The sequence below is a fragment of the Prunus dulcis genome, chromosome 4, assembly GCF_902201215.1.
Source record: "Prunus dulcis chromosome 4, ALMONDv2, whole genome shotgun sequence".
Lineage (NCBI taxonomy): Eukaryota > Viridiplantae > Streptophyta > Magnoliopsida > Rosales > Rosaceae > Prunus > Prunus dulcis.
The window spans coordinates 17,095,486-17,108,093 of record NC_047653.1 but is presented as its reverse complement, the minus strand read 5'-3'; the positions used below and the strand labels follow the sequence as shown (position 1 = coordinate 17,108,093).

Here is a 12,608-nt window from a genome sequence, read left to right as displayed (position 1 = left end):
TCTTTGTTAGAATTGACAAAAATTTTAGATCGGAGGCTTCAGAAGAAGTCATGTAGCTTGTAGCCTTTGGTTTCTGGCAGCTGTGGGTCAAATCTGACGTCAACGCAAGAAATTCAAAAAAAAATTACCATTGACGAGCGCTGACGTCAGCAGCCCAAAGACAAGTAGACGAACTAGATCTCCTCATGGGCTTGCCCGGGCTCATGGGTCCCACCCCTTGCCCGGGCTGGATCTTGCGTGCTAGAGCTACTTCCAGGAGTTAGAGCCTCCTCCTGCCTGGGCTAGCCTTGTGCGCTAGAGATGCTCTTAGACCCCACCGAATAGTCAAACGTGAGCTAGTTTTCTACACCTGCGTAATTGAATACTAGGAAATAAAAAATATATGCACTGCACACGTTGGATGGAGACATACCAGCAAGCTCATATTTCAATAGGATAGAATAGATAGACATAGACTATTTCTTTTTCTTAATATCTCTCACCTTGAAATTGCAGAAACGTCCAAGTTCCTCCCATCATGAGCTTTCCTTGAAGGTGAGAAGTGAGCACCGGGAGATATCATTTTGATTTGCAGCTGATATTACAGAAGCTCTTTCTTTAGGGGGCTAGAAAGGAACTAACCACATGGACATGGCTGCCAAGATAGAGTTAGGATCCCAAACTGTCCAAGAGCTGCTCGGAAAAGGCAAAGCGAAACAAGTGCCTGAGAAATATATCCATAAAGTTGGAGCCCCAAATGCTTCTTCGGCCCAGTTGATGGATATACCAGTCATTGATCTTGGCCTCCTCCTCACACCATCCTCAATCACTGCACAACAACTTGAGAAACTTCGATCAGCTCTTACCACATGGGGTTGCTTTCAGGTCTGAATTCAAACATATTCAAATACCCAATTTAATGAATTAGCAAACTTTTGTGTTTAGTTCAGAAAACTTGGTACAAGTGATCTAGATTTCTAAGCATATCCCAGGATCAGGATGCTGTATTATTATTATATTAAATTTGGTTTTTCCCTGTGTTTTGTTTGATTAGATCCATCCACCTATATGTAAAACATGTTTGAAACTCTGTGTTCCAGGTAATAAATCATGGCATGACACCTGAATTCCTAGACGAGGTCCGCGAAATGACCAAACAATTTTTTGCACTTCCAGTGGAAGAGAAGCAGAAATACTTGAGACAAGTCAACGATATTCAAGGATATGGGAACGACATGGTTTTTTCAGAACAACAAACACTTGATTGGTCTGACCGGCTATACCTTTCTGTATATCCAGAAGAGCACCGAAAGCTCAAATTTTGGCCTCAAAATCCCAAATCTTTTAGGTAACTTGTGTTTGCTATACATGTATCTTCTTCCTTCACATTGAAGCAATAAGCATATCATGATCCCTCAGAGTTCAACATATATTATTACTGCAGTGAAACTTTAGACCAATATACGATGAAGTTACAAGTGGTAACAAAAACTGTCCTGGAGGCCATGGCAAGGTCATTGAATTTGGATGTTAATTGCTTTCGGGACCTGTATGGAGAACAAGGGAAAATGGATGTGAGGTTTAACTTTTATCCTCCTTGTTCAAGGCCTGATGTTGTCCTGGGTGTGAAACCGCATGCAGATGGAACAATAATCACCCTTCTCTTGCAAGACAAACAAGTGGAAGGTCTTCAGTTTCTGAAAGATGATCAGTGGTTTAGAGCTCCCATTGTTCCTGAGGCGCTTCTCATTAATGTCGGTGATCAGGCAGAGGTAAATCAAATGTTCTTTCTCAACCTGTTCAATTATTGGTTTTAACCTTTAAAGCAATGCCTAAAGAGTAAAGCTTAAATTGAAATTTGGTGTGTGATTGAAAGCTTAAAAATGTACCCTTTTGGTCAATGGGGTCTAGCATAGTGGAAAAGGGCCTTGACTTGCACACCAATGGTCTCAAGTTTGAACCCTGTGACACCTTTGATTGTTGGTTTCCTTGTGATACGCAGATATTGAGCAATGGAATTTTCAAGAGCCCTGTACACAGGGTAGTGACAAATCCAGACAAGGAGAGGATCTCTTCGGCTGCCTTCTGCATCCCGGAATCAGATAAAGATATTGAACCCTTTGAAAGCCTGGTCAATGAGTCAACGCCAAGATTGTACAAAAAGGTAAAAAATTATGTTGGCATCTATTTCGAATACTACCAGCAGGGGAGGAGACCAATTGAAGCAGCAAAAATTTAAACTTACCCTTATATTTCTCTCTGACCATCTATTACACGGGGGTGGATGCATGGCACTCTGTTTGTTATATAAGTTTTGACACAAGTTTTGCAGTATTAGATTAATGCACTATAAATGGCTGAGATTAAATCTCACAACTAATTTATTCGTTTTAATAAATTATGAAGAGACATAAGCTGCCTGCAAACGTTTTCCTCCTTTCTGTTTGAGGTAATTAACTTTTGATTGTCAAATCTACTTTTTTATTTTATTTTTTTATAAATGGCTATTTAGCATTACTCTAATCAATGAAACTACTGCAATGATACTTCTTAAATTTCTTAGTGAAACTGAGTTGAACTTTCCTCTCTGAATCATGAAAGAATTTCCAGAAAACTACTCGATAGTTAGTAGAGTTTTGATCAACTTGAAGGCTGTTAATTTGACTATTAAGTTTGTGTAGAGACTGTAATCTGCTTCCAAGTGATTGGCTCATCTGTGGTTTTGTTTCTTCTTCTGAGCAAGTAGAGATAGATAGTGATCAAATCTGGCTGCAGACAGTGAATGGATTTGAAATCAAGAAAATAAGTTATTTTAACAGCCCCTGTAACATTATGTCTTTTAAGTCAATTTTTATCCAATTAGTGTTAGGAGATGGTATTGGAAATCTCTTTCAACATTAGGAAAAACAAATACTAATTGTGTCGATAAAATTTACTGTTTTATTAAGGAATTTTTATCCTATTGTCTCTAGGTTTTAGTTTACTATAAATACCCCCCATGTACTTCTTTAAAATTTAGTTGTTGAGATATAAAGAAAATTTTATTTTCCAGAGATTGGAGACTACTTGGTGTGAAGCCAAATCCCTGGAGTGATTCCAAACCTATCCCTTTTGTTCTGCTAAACTACCTAAATACTCAATTCACCCATATCCTACATCAAATTTGGTATCAGAGCCAGGTTTTCATTCTCCTCGGGCTCAAATTTTTCGAGTATTTCTTGTTCTTCACGCCGTGTGTCAGGTGATGGCTTCGACTAAGCCTGGAAAGACAGACGAGCCAGAGACGGACTTTGAACGTCTTGTTCATATGATCGAAAAGCTATCAAAGCAAGTGGCAGATTCGGACACTAGATCCAGACTTACGGAACGTCGCCTTGCAGACTTAGAAGCAGCTAACCAACATGGTGAAACAAGTGTGAATGGAGACGAGAGGAATCATGATCGACAACGTCATGATAGAAGGAATGATCGAGACGTAGAGAGAAACAATTTTCATTGTGGCTATGAGCAAGACCCTGATGAAAGGGTGATGAAATCAGTGAAAGCTGACGCTCCTAATTTTGATGGTGAGCTAAATCCTAAAGCACTCCTCGACTGGTTAGCTACCATGGATCGCTATTTTGAGTGGAATGACATGTCTGAAGATTGAAGGGTGAGATTTGCTAAGATGAAATTGGTGGGTCAAGCTGGATTGTTTTGGACCAATGTTGAAACACAGCTGGAGAGAGCTGGTGAAGAACCAATCATCCATTGGGGTGAGATGAAAGAAAGGTTGAAGCAGAAATATCTACCATTATCCTATCAACAGAGTTTGTTGGACTAGTGGTAAACTCGTCGTCAAGACAACATGCCAGTTGCTGAATATATTGCAAAATTTGAGGAATTCATGTTGCGATGTGACATAAGGAAAGATCGAAGGATGACTATTTCTTGGTTTAGATCAGGACTTTGTCCAGAGTTTCAAAGGGAATTAGAGAAGTATTTAAAGTCGTCCAATGTAGTCAAGCAAACTGATTCTCAAATATCTGATTTTCATGTTGGCACATCTGTGACTCCAAGTTCTATGACTCCAACATCTACGACTTCAATATCTACGACTAATTTAGCAAAAACTACCAAGGGAAAATGAGTGCTAGTTGATACACGTGGTGATGGAATGCAAACATGTTACAGATGCCAAGGTTTTGGACGCCTTGCTGTCCAATGCCCAAAGAAGGAGGCAACAAGAGATCTATGTGCACACATCAACGAAAAAGCTGACAATCGAGGTGAATTCGAGGAATATATTTATGAACCCCAACAACTCGATGCAGATTGTGGAATCAACTTTGAAGTCCCTCATCCAACACTAGCGGTAGTAAGGTGTACTTTGGCTCAACCTAGGAAGGAAACTGAGGATTGGTGTAGGACTTCCATTTTCCACACTTACATCAGGTCTGGAGATAAAGATTGTAAGGCGGTCATAGATAATGATAGGTGTCACGTTCCTATACAGTTTTCATCTTACAAAGGTCATGTTTGGTGGATATGGATGAGTCATATTCTCTTGGGAAGACCATGGATCTACGATTACAATGTTACCATCTTGGGTCAAGAAAATATATGTTCGTTCATCCATAAAGAAAAGTTTATTTTCCAGAGATTGGAGACTACTTGGTGTGAAGCTGCCCTGGACTGATTCCAGACCTATCCGTTTTGTTCTATTTTCAGTTTTCCATTGTTTTCGCTTCCGCTAAACTACCTAAATACTCAATTCACCCATATCCTACATCAATCTCTAATTCTTTTCCTTTTCATTCTCTGATGACGTAATTCATCTTCCTGTTTCTTGCTTTGATTTGCCTCAAGGGACAACCTCAAGGTGCTCGAACCGACAAAGCAGGGTCACAAACTTGTCCCTTTTCCAAACCGACTAAGCAGGGTCACAAACTTGTAAGTTTCAAACAGCTATCACAGCTACTAGGGACAACCTCAAGGTGCTCGAACCGACTGATATTTAATCTTTTATGTCAGAAAGATTTTGAGTCGAGGACGGTAGTTCTATAACTGATGTGCCTTTTAAACTGAGTAATAGCAGATCTTCCATAGGCCCCAAGATTTCTGGGAAGCATTCAAATTCAGAGCAACTATTGAGATCAAGCATCTTAAGAGATTTCAACTTACAAATACTCATTGGGAGACTCACAAGCCTTCTGCAACCTTTTAGTTGAATTTTATTGAGACCAGAGAGATACTCGATTGATGAGGGTAGCTCTTTAACTGCTGTTCCTTATAAACTAAGAAATTCCAGACGTCCCATAGGCTCCAAGATTTCTGGGAAGTGTTTGAATTCACAGCAACCAGAGAGATCAAGTTTCTCAAGAGATTTCAACTTACAAATGCTAGTTGGGAGACTCACAAACCTCTTAACACTCTCTAAGCTCAATTGATTGTAGACCATAGAGACATTCGATTGATGAGGGCAATACTTCTGTTGCTGCCTTAGTCAACTTTAAAAGTTTAATCTCCCTAGGAAGCTCAAAAAACTTGCCGAGAGATGAGCAGCACATAACAGAAAATTCTGAACAGAATTTCAGATTACAGCTGCTGCTTGGGAGATGCTCAAGGTATTCACAATATTCAATATCCAAGAAAGAAATTTTTTCGTTAGACCAAACTGACAAAGGCAATTCCTTTATTGCAGCCCTCTTTAAATTTAAGAATTCAACATTGCCTGGCATCTCCGGAAGATATTTGAGATTCCAGCAGCTTCCCAGATGAATATAAGTAAGCTTGTCAAGATATTGAAAATATGACTGAATTTGAACCAAACTTGCACAACATTCATGATTTATATGCTGAATCTTTCGACTATGAGAGAGATCTGGAACTTCAGCCAGATGATAGGAGTAACTAAGATCGATCAGTTTTAAGTTCCCAAGGTTCTGTAACAAACAAAGAGAAATGGAAAGAATTGTAACTTAGCCTGAATAACTTACCACACTACATTATACACAACAGTAAAGTAAGCATATATACTGGCTTTTATTCCAAAGTTTCTCAAGTTCACTGTGGGGCATTAGAAGCTCAACAAGGTTTTCTGCAGAAAATGTTGATGGCAAAGATTGCAAAGGGTATCTCTCCCAGTAAAGATAACGAATAGTATTGGGAAGAGACTTGGGACATTTAGAAAAGCATAATTTGCTGCAGTCGCCAATGGAAGAATTATACACTTTAGTAAGCTTAGATTAGACATCTTTTTGAATGCTGCACAACTCAGGTGTAGCTGATCTTCATATTCGGCCATGTTAAAGAGCATGCATTGAACCTTCTTAGTTCCCTGAAAATCAAAAAGCAAGGTATAAATGGGTATGCAATATGCAACAAATTTACCCAGAACAATATTTGTATAGGCAGAACTTGTTTATCAGAAATGATTGTTTCCTTGATTTCCGAAGAAAGTTACTGCATTGACCCTTACCGTTTTATTTTTCAATACATGATAGATATCCTCGGCAACCCACAACCTATTCCGTCTTCATGAACAATTTCTCTACCCATTTCTTGTAGCAAATCATGCATATCTAGGGAGTTGCTTCCTGAAATTGATATGAGAGACATATCAATCAGTACTCCAATCCCCGCTGGAAAGAAACCACAGCTAACAATCTTTGTGCATAGTTTGTATCCATCCCTTTATAAAATCATGCTATATCAAGAAATATCTCCTCATTTTCTTCCAATCTATCATAACTTAGCCAGAACACATTCTGAATTTTTTTGCTGGGAAATGTTTTCAATTTGTTCAATTCATCTTCCCAGTCTTCTTTACTCTCACAGTGAAGATACAAGGAACCCAAAATTATAAGAGCTAATCAAATGCCTCTAGCATAACATACCACCATTAATGAAAACTCTGTATAATCTGTTCTGGTAGGGATATTTTTGAAGGCATGTGAATGAAAGAGCTGTAGAGCTTCATCAAAATGTAATCCCTCAACCTCATAAATCTTATCAGCTTCAACCTTTTTCTTTACTAGGCGCCTATCTCTGGTTGTTATAATGATTCTACTTCCGCGCCGACACCCATACCATCTCCAAGTAAGTGTAAGTCATGGGATTTTGAGATGACTAACAATGAACTGTTGTTCTATTTTCTTGAGGATAGAAGTGACGCAAGAAAATAACGGATTCTATATCTCTCAAAAGAAATACATGAGATAAATTTTTGAAGAATTCAAGATGGATAGTTGTAATGTTGTCAACGCTCCTGCCACAACATGACTCAAGCTATCAAAGGAAGAGAAAGAAAGTTTGTGGACTCGACTTTGTGCGAGAGTCTCTCTGGAGGCTTAAAGAATTTGACAATCACAAGAACTGATATTGTTTATGGCATCGGACTCATAGGTCGCTATGTGGAGACACCAAGAGAATCTCATTGGCTAGCTGCTAGGGGGATACTAAGGTATATTGTTTTATCTTAGTTCAACAACTTTCTCTTGGACAACAGAAGCAATTGTATGTGAGGCCGAGTATATGGCCGTCTCTTCTACCGTTTGTGAGGCTATATAGCAAAGAGATTTCTTTTGCAGTCACTGAATCACCTTATGAAGAATCTACAATCATTCACGTGGACAACAAGTAAACAATTACGCTGGCAAAGAATCCACTACAACATGGAAGGAGTAAGCATATCGATACCATGTTCCATTTTCTCAGGGACCATAATGTGGGGAAAAGTTAGTCCCCCTCGTCACGGGAATTACTGATGGAAAGATAAAATAAATACCACACCAAGATGACAATGAGTGAAACAAGAGAGCACACAAAGAAGAGTTGTCAACATATCAGAGTGTGTTTCTCAAATATTTCTTGTTTTTTTTCTATATCTTGTTGATTCAAATTCTTTGAGAGTGTTAGTGAGAGGTGTGATCAAGTTTGTAAACCTATCACCCACTTTATTTGGTATTAGTCTGTAAACCCAAATAACAACACTTTTCTATTTGAATTCAGCGCAGAGCTTGGGAATTTTGAAATCTTTCTTATTCAGTGTATTAAAGGTGTGAATTAAAGAATAAAACCTGAGCAAATTAATAAAATTAAATTAACGTACCTTAGTTGTTTTGGTCATGAATGAAGCTCGTTGCTCTTGAGATAGAATCCTTCGCTTAGAACGCCGGAGTCTGATACAATTATTGGTCTGGAAATGAGAGGGTTTGGAAAGCAGGAAATTGAGGGGCAAATGAAAAGCAGGAAATTGAGAGGCTATACCTGTTTTTTTGTTGGGTTTCTTTTTATTATTGTTATTATTATTTAATTTGAGAAGTGGAGCAATCAAATTGCGCAAGAAGTTGAGAGAGTACCGCTATATATGGTGTAACTTTTGATAGAGAAGTGTTCGTAACCTCCAGATCAGAAAAGAAATTGCAACGGGATTAATTGCCTTAATTAGGAAATGTTTATATTAAGAGAGAAGTACTACAACCGAGCAGGATATCAAGTTGCAGCTCAGGATGGAATTAAGCAGGGGAGAGCCTAGGAGAAGAGAGAGAGAGAGAGAGAGAGAGAGAGAGAGAGAGAGAGAGAGCAGTTGCATGCAGACTAGACCACTAAGATCAGATTTTAGCACTGTTGTGTTGTGGGTGTGGCATACCATAGATATAATTAAGTGCTTAGTTTTTTTTTTTATAGAGAAAAGCAATAGTTGTAGGCTTATTATCACAAAACATCCCTGAGGTTTACGAAACTATCAGATTGCATCCTTAATGTTTTTTTGTGTCGCTTATGGTCCTCAAGGTTAGTATGTGCAATCACAAATGGTCCCTGACGTTAGGGTCTGTCAAAAACTCTGTTAGTTTGCTATCGTGGCATACATATATATTACAAAACATCCCTGAGGTTTACACACTTATCACAAATGGTCCTTACGAATTTTAAAAAAAAAAAAATTAAAATTCATTAAATTTTGGTTTTCTTTTTAAAATTATTTATAAATGAAAAAACAATTTATAGAAGGATTTTAATTTTGAGGACCATTTATGAACCCTAAACCTTTAGTTTTTTTTTTCATTTTTAAATTTTATGAATTTTAAATTATTTTTTTAAAACTTCATTAGTTTGTTGATGTGGCATATATATGGAGCCCACATCTACAATAATATAGTGTCACATGTATTTAAAATTTAATATATATTTTAAAATAATTATAATTCATAAAATTTTAAAAAGAAAACAAAAATTTTATGAATTTTAAATTAAAAAAATTTCGTAAGGACCATTTGTGATAGGTGTGTGAACCTTAAGGATGTTTTGTGATATACATATATGTCACGTCAGCAAACTAACGGAGTTTTTGACGGAACCTAACAGCAGGGACCATTTGTGATCATGCATGCTAACTTTGAGGACCACGAATGACAAAAAAAAACATTAAGGATGCAATCTGATAGTTTCGTAAACCTTAGGGACGTTTTGTGATAATAAGCCATAGTTGTATACATGAATTTATAGCCACAACGTCAAATCTATATACTCACAAAGGGGTAATACAAATATGAAAGTATAGCAACCATACACGGTTAATTTAGATACAGGCCACATAAGTTCTTCTCTAGAGCTCTCATTACATTGTGGTTCTTGATTTGCATTTTCTATTTTTTCTCCTCCTTTTCTATTAGTAAATTGTAGCCCAGCCCCTTAAAAATTTGTGGTTTCACTCTTGATCATGTGGTATAACTTGTTCTTTTTTTGAGAAATTCTGGAATTGCATTTAGAAATCGGCCAAAAAAAGCCACTAGTCATAAAGGGCCAACATTAACTAGTCACAAAGGGCCATTACAATAACGGAGTAATCTAACATTCAAATTAAGACAATATGGGACTCATCAACTAACGATCACACATGATTAAAGAAACTATGGCATAGGCATCTCAACTAAGAGTACAAACTCAAAACAAAAATAAATAACGCTTGAAAGAACCAAGCCATAACAATACAAATAAAACTCTCACATAAGAGAGGTGGAAAGCTCTCACAAAGGAGAGATGAAAAACTAGGAGATGTGAAAACTATACAGAAAACCCAAAGAGTCTCTGTGACTTATTCTAAACATGAGGAAATAGCCAACAAGATGGTGGTAGAGATCCGACATCGAAATGCAAGTAGAGATCCGATGCCAAGACACATCTGCCTGTGATGTGTGGAGGAAAATCATAACAAAACGAGGACAAATGAGGGAAACCTTTTGTCTCTGAAAATGAGGGAATAGAGGGAAGAGAGGAAGGAAGGAAGGGAAAAGGGGAGTGGGGAGGAAGAGAGCAGGGGAGAGGGGAGGAAGAACAGTTGTTTCCTCCCCCCTCAAAGTGAAAAAGGCTCTAGAGGGTTTTTTTTGGGAGAGAGTAGTATAACTTGTTCACATGTTATAATATAAAGGCTTATTTACACCAATGCCCCCTGGAACTACGGTCAAATCTCACATTGTCCCCTCAAACTTAAAGTGGCCCATTTTGACAAGACTCATCCTGGATTCCCCCTTAGAACCCGTGACGAACCCTGTTTCCCAATTTACTAAAGTGTCCGTCTTTCCTAATTTAAACTTGAAGACAATTCGACTTTTACCGAAATTTTGGCAGAGTCTATCCTATAAATCGGACATTTCCCAATTTACAGTACCTGCAAACAAGCGCCAGAACAAACCCAACTTCCAGCATCCACAAGCTAAAGGCACACATAGCAGTTAAAAATATTCAAATGTGCTTCACACCATCTACCCAAACTCAACACGAGCAAGCAGAGCAACTAAAGATTGTTTACAATCCAAGGAAAAGGAAAGTATAAAAAGATAAAAGGAGGAATTCTTACGATGCGGATAGCCGCGACGCCTTGACGTGGTGGTCTCGACCTTGGATATCTAGAACCTAGGGGGCGCAAAACTGAAAATGTGAGTCGACGAAAACAAGCGTTAAACATAATTTATATTCAACATAAATAACCCCCTCTATTTTAGAAAATAATGCTCAAAACACCACGCAATGGATTTCTTCAGTAAACGTACGGAATTATCATCCAATACTAGAAAATATTTCAATTCAATAAAATTTTATATCATGACATGCGATAAGGAAACCCATTTAATTAATACTTATCAAATTCTTGGAAAACAATGTAAACTTGTTAATTTAATCTTTACTGTCAACACCACCAAATAAACCCGTTAATATAAAATATAATCATCAAAACCCAAAATCCTTTTTCCCGCAACCATACCCTTTCAAAAATACAATATGCCAAGTAATTTCCGAAAATCCAATCTCAATTCCGAACTTCATTTCAAATGTTCATACCTGTGTAGAGTACTTTCAATGCACATGCTCAAGAAACCTCAACCTTGAAATAAATCTACACACACACACACACACACACACACACACACACACACACACACACACACACACACACACACATTCACCACACTATCGTCATGTACCAAGGAAAAACAATCCAACACGGGGATTGTTTTTAACTAGACCACAAGCAGAATTATCAATACACATGTGGCTAGGGACGAGCAGTCCAACTGGGGGACTATTACTCCCCAGACACGCATGGCAAAATCCTAAATACATGTGCGGCTGAAATCAGTCTTACATGTGCAGGCAGCCTCGTCAAGGGTGCCCGGGTCCCGACACACCTCTGAAGAGTTACCGCGTGTTGAATGTATCCAAGTATCCATCATATCCAAGGGGAGGTACATGTAATGGTGCCATCCATAATTCCAATTTCCAAAAATACGTTTCCAAATAACATAAATATATATATATATAATAAAATAGGGAGATTCACTATTATACCAAATATAAGAGCTCAATTTATAAAATAAAAAACCCTATATGAAATGGACTTTAGAAACACACCCAAATCTCATTTACAACATTAAAAAAAGGGCTTTTAATTTCTTTTAAATTACAAAACTGCCATTTATTTCTTAAAACAAATCCAACCCCAAAACCTCATAAAAAAAATTCAAAATACTCAATAGGGCATCAAAGTAATTTAATAATCAAAATTAAATTCAATAGGGCCAGTTGTCATTTTTTGGGCTTTTTTTGGGTTTGTTTATAGAAATGAAATGGTGTAGGGTTTATTTATAGTTTTAGTGCTAAGAATGAGTATATGACTAAATATCTCAATAAAATAACACCCATAATTCATTTATGAAAACAATAAAAAAGTCATGATCAAGAAAAACCCCAAAACAAAAATGAACCCATTCGACTTCAATAATATCCAAAATACTATATTCGTATACTTAGGAAATTTGAATCTCATAAGACAACGATAATAAAATCCAGTACACCATATTTAAAATGTCAAAACCATATAAACTAAAATCTCATGTTCAAATTTCATAAACAAACCCAATATCACCAAATCCAAAATCACCATAGTCTAAAACCCAAATCCATATACTTTAATAATAATAATAATAATAATAATAATATCATATTGTTAAAGCCAAGACTAGCCCAATAATAAAATCTCATAACCTCAATAACCAAAAATAAACCAATTTTCAATCAAATCACATTTATGCAAGCAATTCCATATCTGAAAAACAATGCTTATTTAAAAACAAATGTCGATTCACAAC

General features: G+C 37.2%; 1 protein-coding gene across 1 annotated transcript; it reads left to right on the top strand.

Annotated features, from left to right (window-relative positions):
- Positions 1 to 434: 434 nt before the first annotated feature.
- Positions 435 to 2,502, top strand: LOC117626746 (codeine O-demethylase-like). The gene is made up of 4 exons (XM_034358571.1): positions 435 to 864; positions 1,080 to 1,327; positions 1,424 to 1,751; positions 1,982 to 2,502. The coding sequence occupies exons 1-4, from the start codon at positions 625 to 627 to the stop codon at positions 2,216 to 2,218; spliced, it is 1,053 nt and encodes a 350-aa protein (XP_034214462.1). The 5' UTR covers positions 435 to 624; the 3' UTR covers positions 2,219 to 2,502.
- The last annotated feature ends 10,106 nt before the right edge of the window (positions 2,503 to 12,608 follow it).